This window comes from Larimichthys crocea, chromosome III, assembly GCF_000972845.2.
Source record: "Larimichthys crocea isolate SSNF chromosome III, L_crocea_2.0, whole genome shotgun sequence".
Lineage (NCBI taxonomy): Eukaryota > Metazoa > Chordata > Actinopteri > Sciaenidae > Larimichthys > Larimichthys crocea.
In genome coordinates this window covers 21,997,602-22,008,344 of record NC_040013.1, presented here as the reverse complement: position 1 = coordinate 22,008,344, position 10,743 = coordinate 21,997,602, and the positions used below count along the sequence as shown (strand labels likewise).

Sequence of the window (10,743 nt, the reverse complement as noted above, 5' to 3'; positions counted from 1 at the left end):
ATAGAGTTATTCATAGAGATTGGCTGAAGCTACAAAACTTCCCTAGAGAGAGGGAAATCACGAGACTCAGTAAATATACATAGACCCACAGAGATAAATTTGAATTTAAATTAAACCGATGCAAGTGAATTAAACCTGTGCCAAGATCTTTACAAATAGAAAACTAAATAAAAAGTAACAACATAAATTGTCTATTGTCCTTGTGATCTCCCTGCTATGACTGAGAGGTGTCGTGCAGACAGTTTTTTTTTGCTGATGTTGAGAGACACCACAGTCTTCTCAGGAAGTCAGACGAATCTACCATTTTTTTTGTTGTCTAGTCCCTTTCCTCTTTTTCAGACAGAACAGATTGAGAGGGCAGTGGACACTATTTTAAAATCACATTTAGGATCATCTTTAAACTTCTGTCATCAGAGTGAATTTCACTCTCATGTCTCTTATTAAACAGTATAAACAATCATTTCTCAGCCCAGTATGCCTACAATCATGCCTGCATTGGACATTTACATATCTTTCAGTTTACATCCAGTGGCAACTTTCAGCACTTCAAAGAAAAGAAGGAACATAAGGTGAAGAGGCCATGTGGTCGAAGAATATGTAGCATGTGCAAATTTTCCTTCAGAAGACATAGACATGCAATTAACATCTGCGTTTTACTAAATGTAACCACCATCTCTGAGCTTAACCTTACAACTGTTACCATGTATTAACGCGACAGTAATAATGGCACAGAATGCATAGAGACAAGATTGTAATGTTATCTATCTATCTATCTATCTATCTATCTATCTATCTATCTATCTATCTATCTATCTATCTATCTATCTATCTATCTATCTATCTATCTATCTAGAGTGGACCAAGTACCAGAATGAAGGAGGAGGTAAGACTGATGGCCATTTTAATAAGAGTATATGTGTACAAACAACTATAACTGCAGCTTTGTTTGTATGATTGACTGCTAGTTTATAACAGAATGTAGAATATCAATATGTAATACGTCGTTCTCTTGTGTTTTTTTCTCGTAGAGGGTGTCATTTATCGTGTCAGACGCTCATCAGACGGACAGATGGGCAGGTGAGGGGTCGTCACTAGCCGGGCTTAAAGCAAAGAAAGAGGAAGTGGAGGAGGATTTCACCTTTGATATGCCCTGTGTGAAGAAACAGAAGACCACTGGTGCCTGCCTGCGACCTTGTCGTATATTCAGTGAAGAAAAACTCTGCCGACACTACTGTCTTAGTTGTATAACAAATTTATTACAATAAGTTCAGTATCGTAATCAAGTAAAACGTTACTTGGTTACTTTCTCTGGTCTCGCATATAGACACAGAAAGAGGGAGGAAGAGAATAAATCTATCTATCTATCTATCTATCTATCTATCTATCTATCTATCTATCTATCTATCTATCTATCTATCTATCTATCTATCTATCTGTCATCTGTCATCTGTCCACTGGGGGCGCTGTGGAGCCTGTCAGCTGTCTCACCGACCACAGAAGAAGACACAGACATTGGGACGTTCCCATTGGTTGAGCCGGTGATGTTGCAGGAAGTAGACGACGTCCCTGCCTCGTCGTCTGCATCATTTCCAACAGATTGTCCCCAAATAAAAGGAGCGAGGTATAAAAATGAAACAAACTACACCTGCTCGGTTATGTTTGACGCCTTAAGGCGGGAAAACAGCGCCGTGAATGATTGTATTAATGTCGTGTAGCTAGCTGCGCTGGCGTCAGCGTGAAGCGCCAAATTCAAAATAACATTTATTCATGATAGATAGCTGAACTTTGAAGCTCAATAAACTCAACACAGCCGCTAACGTCAGCGCAGATAACATGTCCTTGTTCTGTTTAACTGTTATTTGTTCGGTAGCAACATTTACTTTAACGTTATTTGTTGTTTTGTTGTCTGACAGATGATGCGAAGACCGAGAGCGACGACAGCCAAAGCTGTGAAGTACACAGACTCCGACGTGTAAGTCACTTTTATTCATTCATAGCACTCATTTTCTGCACTAATAACACAGTTTTTATTGAGTTAGGTCTGAGGAATACAAAACTGATCTCAGTTTTTCTCTATCTCGTCAAGTTTTTGAACTATAGGATCCCTGTTTTCTTAAAAAATGTGAAAAATACTGTACACAGACATGCAAGAGGTGAATAGACCCCTTTAATTTGAATTTGAATGAAGGTGTCTATTTACTTCTTGCATGTCTGTGTACTCCTGAATCCTTGTGAATTTCATCGCTCAGATCTTTTAGAGGAGGTGGTTGTTCGACGGTAGATTAGGATATTCTGTTTGACTTTTATTTTTCTTGTTAAGTCCTGATGTTGTTACTAAACAAAAGTAACAGTCTGTGCAATGATCTTTTTTGCTCTTGCCAAACCATGGGGATACCAAATGCCACCTTGTTCCTTTGGTCCACATCCGTAAACTCTCGACACACTGCTTGCACACTTTGTGAGGGGGCCCATGGCTTGTCTTCATCACCGAGTTTTACTTTAAAATATGCAAAATATGCTCGTTTGACAAATGCACTGATGTTTGCGTTCCTCTGACTTGGAATGGTGAAACTACCACAAATATAGCAAAAGGAGTCAGGGTTGTTCAGACATTTAGGACGAGAAGTAGCAGGAGCAGACATGATCTGGAACAAAGGAAATATATACCTATGTAAATAAAACACTACAAGCTTTGAAAACTACAAACACGGCATAAAATGAAACAGAACTTACAATGCTATGCCAATGGTTACAAGGTTAAGAGAAAAGCCAGCACAGATCCTCTTCATTCCTACTATGCTGGCTTTCTGTTTGCAGATATTGATAGTACTGACCTATTGGGAGCTGCACACACCTCTCACCGCTCTGTCTCAACTGTGACTGCACAAACAAGTTGCCACGTAGCTGTAGATGAGTCCAATCGTGATCAGCTGGCAAGTCTTACTACAGCTGATCGGTGGAATTTTTCTTAACTGAAGCTGCGGAGAAAAAACTTGATGTGCTAGAAAAAAAACTGACTGCAGTTTTGGAATAAGCATAAAAATTTAACTCTTTTTTTCAAATTGTTCCCCAGTGTTATCCATTTCGACACACACTTACACTTAAATTAAGACAATGTAAATAAGAATATCTATGCCATTAGAGCAGGGGTACCTGGCCTATAATAACTTTATTTACTTTATTCAACTGTTATTTAACCTTGTTAACTATTTATGTACTTGGTTGTTAGTCTATGTCTGTGTTTATGATTGATAAAAAAGTTCACGCATACTTATTATTGGTTATTAAATGTCAAGAGCTGTACGTCCACTGATTCAAATGCCTCCGCTGTTTGTAGTTTCTCACTAATCTGCTCCCTCACAGTCCCCATTATTTTGAAAACTGTCAATTATTATGACAAAAAAAAAAAACCTGCAGTGGGCCCCTGGTTGAAGACCCCAGCATTAGAGTCAGACAAACCTACAAACATACATACAAAAATCAGCAGGAAGAGCTAAGTCTTATTTTAATTAGAGCTGCAACAATTATTTAATCCATCATTTCTCAACTATTAAATGAATCCCCAACTGTTTTGGTAATTGATTAATTGTTTTGAGTCATTTTTCTAAAGAAGAAATGTCCAATTTCTCTGATTTCAGCTTCTGAAATGTGAATATTTTTGGTTTCTTAGGTCGTCTATGACAGTATTGTCATATATTGGATTGTTTATTATAAATCTAGAGGATATGATATATACTTTTCTCAATCATTGATCCAAAATGGTCGGAAATCTTTAGGCTGTGGACATTTGTGGACATCACCTTATACTCTGGGATAATAATTGACACATTAATAGATAAAATAATCTTAAATTGCAGCTCTAATCCCTGTGTTAGAATAAGGTGATGTTCCACCTCATCCCTCCTCTTTCATCAGGTCCTTTTCCCAGACAGTGAGTAGTGACGATGAGGATAATGAGGAATGGAGGCCACTAGAGCCAAAACCAAAAGACACTGCAGCAGGGCAGAAGAAGAGATCGGTTAAACCGAAGGAGCCAAAAGCACCCAAACAAACTAAAGCACCCAAACAACCTAAAGCACCCAAAGTGCCTAAAGATGCCAAGCCAAGGGCACCACGCAAACCTGCAGCAAAAGCACAGGCTGCTAAAGTTCTCCAGGATTCTGGTGCGCCTGGGTTGGCTGGAACAAAGAGGAAAAGAAAGGATGATAAGGCAGGAGAAGACAAAGGAGGAAAACAAACAGAGGAAGAGATGGCTGAAGAGAGTGGGCCAAGTACCAGAATGAAGGAGGAGGTGAGACTGATAGTTTATAACTGAATGTAGAATATCAATGTATGCTAAAACTGATACATCGTTCCCTTGTGTTTTTTTCTCGTAGAGGGTGTCATTTATCGTGTCAGACGCCCATCAGACGGATAGATGGGCAGGTGAGGGGTCGTCACTAGCTGGGCTTAAACCAAAGAAAGAGGAAGTGGAGGAGGATTTCACCTTTGATATGCCCTGTGTGAAGAAACAGAAGACCACTGGTGCTTGCATGCGACAGCCAACTGCTTTACCGTCATCACAAGCACAAGCTCTGAGGAATGAACTCGATATGAGCTGGGACTTGATAGAGGTATTGTGGGATTTGTATGTGGGAAAGTGTCAATACTTCAGTCAGATTGTTGACGCGTGTCAGTGCAGCCTATGACAGCACCTGTCTCTTAGTGCTGAAATGTGTGGATAGTTTATATGCACCTAATGATACAGACTACAACCAACCAACACGTTTTTTGTCTAATACAAAGTGAATAAGTCTTACTGCCACATGGATGAACTTTGAATGTCCTTCCCCCTCAGCTGCTGTCCACTCTGACATGCGTGGAGCGATGGGTGTGTGTAAATATCATCAAACTGCTTCGTGAGGAGAACACGGTTCCGTTCATGGTGCGTTACCGCAAAGAGATGATTAACCACATGGACGCCGATGCCGTCAGAGACGTCCAGCTGGTATATGAGGAGTTACGGTAGGCGAATGAAACCAAAAAAAAAAGAAACTAATACACCTTAACTCACACTCACACTCTCTCCAGTAATGATTAAATGAAAATGAGTTTCATATAAACAACTGTAGCCGTGATGTTTTCTCACGAGCTGATCAGAATTTACTTCCAGGCGGCATATCTGGCATTGGCCACTAGATGGTGCTAGTGCACAAGCTTTGAGGCCTGGACTGTATCATCATCTTTGTGTGATTGTGTTTCATACATTTGTGTGTACAAATGTATCATCACTGTGTGTGTTTTCACTGTATGTAATCTGTGCGTGTGTGTTTCTTCAGTACTCTAGCCAAAAAGACCCAGTCTGTGGTTCAGACCATGAAGAAGGACGGGGTGTTAACACCTGAGCTAGAACAAAACCTGAGGAGCTGCAGATCAGCTGATGAACTGGATCATGTGGTCAGAATCAAATCAAAATTTTGTGCTAAAGTAACAATATATCATTTAAATGTATGTTTTGAGCTCCACTCCTTGCCAATTATCTCAACTTTGCTTTCCTTGTCCGTAGTATTCTCCCTATAAGAAAGGCAGTAAGCTGACGAAGGCTCGCAGAGCCAAGGCACTCGGCCTGGAGGTGGCTGCCTCTGCACTGATGGACGCACCACACACTCTGGATTTAAATGCATTTGTGAAGTCTGGTACTGAAGGTAAGACATAAACATTCGGTTATGTCTTTAAATAAATACATTCCTTGGACAAGAATTCCCTGGTCTGTGGCCTTTTCTTTTTTTATTTAATAGATGTTTGAAGACATTTCTGTCACTAGTTAATAAACATCACACATATATAAAAAGTCCACAAGAGTTCTGCTTTTTACAGCATTCATGTGTGTGTTTGTGTGTGTCAGGTCTTTCGTCGGTGAAAGAAGTGGCTACAGGTGTGGAGCATATCTTGGCTGATATGATCGCTAAAGACCCTGAGACACTCACCCACGTGAAAACATTGTGAGGACGTGTCCGTAACATGCAACGTTTCTAATGTTTTCTCATGTTTGATTTTAAATTACAGTGGTGTGTTTTTAATTCTTATTGGGCCTAGACTTCATATACTCAAAACAATGACGATGATAATAATACTTTCTTTCCCTCTGTGTTTCCTTCTTGCTTTGTCAGGTGTGAGAACAACTTTGTGACCATCCAGTCTTCTGTGTCCAAGTCAGCACTGAAGGAAAAAGGAAAAGGAAAGTCTGGACAGTCTGGACAGTCTGTCCAAGGCCACAGCAAACCCGGGGCCCATCAAAACAAAAGCAAGGACCTTGACAAGTTCCAGCTCTACTCTGAGTTCACCTGTAACGTGCAGCGCATCCAGCCCCATCAGGTACCAAGACTAATATTATGATCATATACCAGAGCATATCCTTCCTCCCTTATGTATTTCCTCTCTGAGCTTCTGGGTTTGCTCTGGTGTTCTTGACATGAATGTTTTTCCCAACCCTCGAGCTATTGCTACCTATAGAGTCACCAGAAAATGAAACTCTAAAAGAGTTGTAAAGTTTCTGTATCATTCAACATGTAAACATTAGTTGGAACAAATACAGATACTTGAGGAAGAAATCTAAAATCTGCATATACAAGGGACTTTAAAAGGACATAAAAAGTTCCACCTAGTGCATTAACAGGTAAAGACATATACATCTATACATTTATTTTGCTTTCAGAATATTTGGAGTCTATTCTAGTGTGACACAGGTCGAAATATGTGATTTTAAAAAATATGTATTCACTCATATTAACCAAGAAATGTTAACTGGTTGTTAAGCATGAGAGAACTGTGGTGTGTTGGGCTTTATAGCAATCATTCTTAAACTCAGAAACATTATTTAAAAAAGTGTTTTAATGTTATTAAATATATTACACAACATTTGGTCCTCATCAGCCAAACAACAAAAAGAAAGTGCGACATTTTCCTCAGTTTGGAAAACGCACTTGCTGACACTTTAGCCATTTTACATCCTACTGAAAAAATAAAATACATATGAAATGAACATGGGAAAAAAACAGCACTGAGCCATACTAAACGTAATTTAAACCTATGTTTTGTGTTTCGACTTGCCTGATACGCACATAAAATGCCCACCATCCGTTTGTGTTTGTGTCATTTGTGTCTGCTTCACGTGTGCCGCTTCTTAATGCTGGCCACGTCAGTCGCAGTTAGCCTTGTCTGCGCCTCCATATTTACCCCTCCTGTGCCCTGCTCTGCCTCCTCTGCTCCCCCTCGGTCCCTCTAGTGACTAGTGGGTTACTCAGAGTTGGTCCCGGGCTTCATGTGTCACCACAGCTTCCATCACCTGCTTCCTCTCTGCCACACCACACTCTCTGGCAACAGCACTCTGCCCTACAGTCATACAATCACATACACATGCATGCAGGCAACACACACTCTTGCTCACACACAAGCACACCCTGCAAGTCCCCTCATTCTCTCTCCTTAACATATGTGACATGTCCCCTGCCGACATGCCATTGGATTAGGAATCTTTGATTGACAGGCTCTCTCCTGTAGTGACAGCTACTGCTGCTGGGCGCATGGGCGGACGGCGAGAAGGGGAGAGGGAGTGGGGGTGGGAAAGGGAGGGAGAGAATGAACAGATGAGCGATGGTTGAGGTGCGTCCGTCACTTCTTCTTCTTCTTGCTCCACTCTGATCTGCCACCCTCCCTCTCTCTGACTAAACCTCAACCCTTCAATCCACTCACGCGCCTCCCCCTTCACGGAGCGTTAATCCACAGGCTGCTGCGACCCTGCTAGCTGTCGGATTGCGGCTAAAATGAACCTTTTCTAGCCGTCAAGTCGTGGGGGAAGGGGGAGCAGGTGGGAGATGTGTTTTGACAGGAGGCATGTGTGTGAGCACACACTTGCCCGTTTTTGCTTTAGCACATTTTATTTAGCCCCAGTTTGTTAAAGGAAAAGGATGAGGAAGCGACAGGGAAAGGTTAGAGTTGGTACAGTTAACATGAAAGTTGACACCCTAAATAAAGCAGACAAGACAAGACATTACATCCTAGATTCATACAATTTGAATTGAAGTATTGCCATTTTTTTTATCAATTAGACTGACATATAATGAAACATGGTATGAAGACAGCAGTAACAGTTTTTGCTGCAAACATACCCAACTAATGCTAATTCTCATTGTAAATTGAATCTGTCAATTATTTCTTATTAATTGTTTGGTCTATAAAATCAGTCATCAGATTGCTTGTTTTGTCCAACTGTCCTGAAAACCTGAAGACAGAGAAAAATCTGCAAGTTCTACCAATTTAGAAACCGAAACCTGAGAATGAATTTATACTTGTGAAATGATTGAAAACGATCAAGTGATTATAGATTAATTTTATGTTGATTGAGTAGTTGATCAGTAGCCTAAAAAGTGTTTTCTATTGGGATGTAATAGGTCCGCCATCCCTGTATGTCTTTATGGAATGACGTAAAGTTTCACGAATTCATCAAGTTGGTGCATAGAAAGCTCTGGGATTCAGTATGTCTTAAAGCATAAGCCCTTTGACGTATCTGGTTGAGATGCTTAGCTCAGATTTAATTCCGTCAGATTTGATTTGAGGCCTTCTTCGGAGGGTACCTCATAGCTACCTTATAGCTATTAGCAGCTGGTACGCTCTCGAGTATGCCAGGGCAGATTTGTTGATTGTGCAGTGGGGTATTTTTAATGCGATTTGCGTTGTGATCAAATGGTAGTTTAGTGCGCCAAGTCCGGGGCTCGCCTGCAGAAGAGATTTGGTAAATGGAACTGTTTCATCAATTAAACACTTTGTCTTGATGGACAGGTGGAGAAAAACAAGTTTATTTACACCATCACCCACATACCCCCAACACTTTTTGTTTTTATGTGTGGATGTGTGTGTTGGTCTTAATACTTCAAGTTTCCTCAGAGGATAACTCGATATTGCTTCTTGCAGTACACTGGTGCAATACATAACTGATTTGTCAATAATGTTTTCAGTTCAAAGATATTATTTCAGTCACTTCTTTTTCATTTCAGCTCAACATTAAGTGTTCATATTTTTAGCATAGTACTTCTAATTTGTACTGTTAGTAATATTAAATATTCACAACTAAGATGAAGAAATAAATAATGAAATGTTGAATGTGCAGCCATGTTTAAACTATAAAATACTATGAGTGCCAGCTGAAAAGCTTTTTTCTCTTTTCTTTTTCTTTCTGACCTGAAGTTTTTTGTTCCATCAACGGCTGTCGGACTCTGTGCCGTGTTTGTTTTTGGACAGAACAAGAGAGTGTAAAATGGGCCGAAGGAGTACAGAGTTCTCCCCGAGAAACCGCTATGTTTGTATAAAAGATGAGTGTATCATGCTGGACCATCATCGCTTCTGATGACTGATCTGCCCTGATATTTAGAGAGTCAATGTTTATCTGGAATCTTGCTGTCGAAAGAATAATATTCACTAAACGGACCTTACATTCCATGTGCTTCACCAGCTATAATTTCATTGTTTTTCAGGAACATTATTTTCTTTTTAACACTCTTGCACTAGTACAACTAAGCCCTTTTTATTTTAGAAATACATTAAATCTGCCGGGAGCTACGACTCTTATGCAGTACACGTGTGCCAGACAGGTCTGCTGTGAATCAGTGTGAGTCGGTCTGTGTGTATCTGTTTGTTTATCCTTGATATGTCGGATGGATAGATGTGTTGATGATAGTATTCCTCTAAAGAAATGGTGAGAGAGAGATGGAGACAGATAGAGAGAAGACAGTCGTTGGCTGACTGCCCTCCCTTGGGGGCTGGTGGAAGGATAAAGGGGCATCTAGGGAAGACATTCTGTCTGGTCTTGTCAGAGTTTGGCCAGTACTCCACATGTCACTCGTGGTCCATCTGACGCACAAACACACGCTTCTCACTCCGTCTCAGATCACCCATCCTTTCAGATCACCTTCTGTCTCCCACGAGTGACGCAACCCGGGCAGAAACTGAGAGAAGTACAGACAGACACTAGGTTATTTTTCAGTGGACAGCTTTAAAGCAAGGGCACAGATCACACAACTGTTGGAGACGGTCAGATATTTTGAATTTCGGTTGAATTTCAGCAGCATTGGCCACAATTAGGCAAAGAAAGAACGTTTTTTTTGGTAGTTTAATTATTAGATGCCAAGAAGCAAAAGTTTGGGTCAGGGTTAGATGTACAAAGATCATTTAAATTGTGTGTTATCCATGCATTATTGTGCCTTGATTTTCTGAAAACAGTCGACATTGGTTAAACACTTTTTCATTTCTTATTTTTAGTCGACGATGCTCATTTAATTTTAAATGCTTGTTCAAGCCTACATTCAACAAGCAAACAGCGTTCTAGGCGTAGGAAGCGTAGGAATCATCTTGTAATGCATGTCATTCTTCATTACACAAACCTTTCTTAAAAAAGATTAAATGTCAAAGCTTGAGAAGAAGGCGGCTTTGTGTTAACTACTTTAATTGCACTCATGGGCTTTTCCCAGATGTTCAGCAGATTCAGAAAGAAACTGTTTTGCCCCCTTCCTTCAGCAGCAAGTTCAGCGTCAGCGCTTTGATGAAGATCGTTTGAGAAATGTCATCACCGTCAGTGCTGCAGCCCAGGGCAGAAACATGCCAACGGAAGAGAAATCTTAACTTTTAATCATAAATCAACCCAGCTCACTGCATTAATTCTTGCCTCCGCTGTGTTTTGTAGTTTTTATTTGTGTGTGTGTTGCATATGGG

The 10,743-nt window shown here is 40.4% G+C and overlaps 1 protein-coding gene across 1 annotated transcript in view; it reads left to right on the top strand.

Moving 5' to 3' along the window:
* Positions 1 to 1,494: 1,494 nt before the first annotated feature.
* Positions 1,495 to 10,743, top strand: part of srbd1 (S1 RNA binding domain 1) — a 52,746-nt gene continuing 43,497 nt past the window's right edge. The window contains exons 1-9 of the mRNA XM_027278266.1: positions 1,495 to 1,621; positions 1,914 to 1,972; positions 3,916 to 4,291; positions 4,377 to 4,613; positions 4,838 to 5,004; positions 5,319 to 5,436; positions 5,546 to 5,684; positions 5,885 to 5,981; positions 6,150 to 6,354. Coding sequence (XP_027134067.1) covers positions 1,914 to 1,972; positions 3,916 to 4,291; positions 4,377 to 4,613; positions 4,838 to 5,004; positions 5,319 to 5,436; positions 5,546 to 5,684; positions 5,885 to 5,981; positions 6,150 to 6,354 — 1,398 coding nt within the window. The 5' untranslated portion in view covers positions 1,495 to 1,621. The remainder of the gene's footprint in view (positions 1,622 to 1,913; positions 1,973 to 3,915; positions 4,292 to 4,376; positions 4,614 to 4,837; positions 5,005 to 5,318; positions 5,437 to 5,545; positions 5,685 to 5,884; positions 5,982 to 6,149; positions 6,355 to 10,743) is intronic.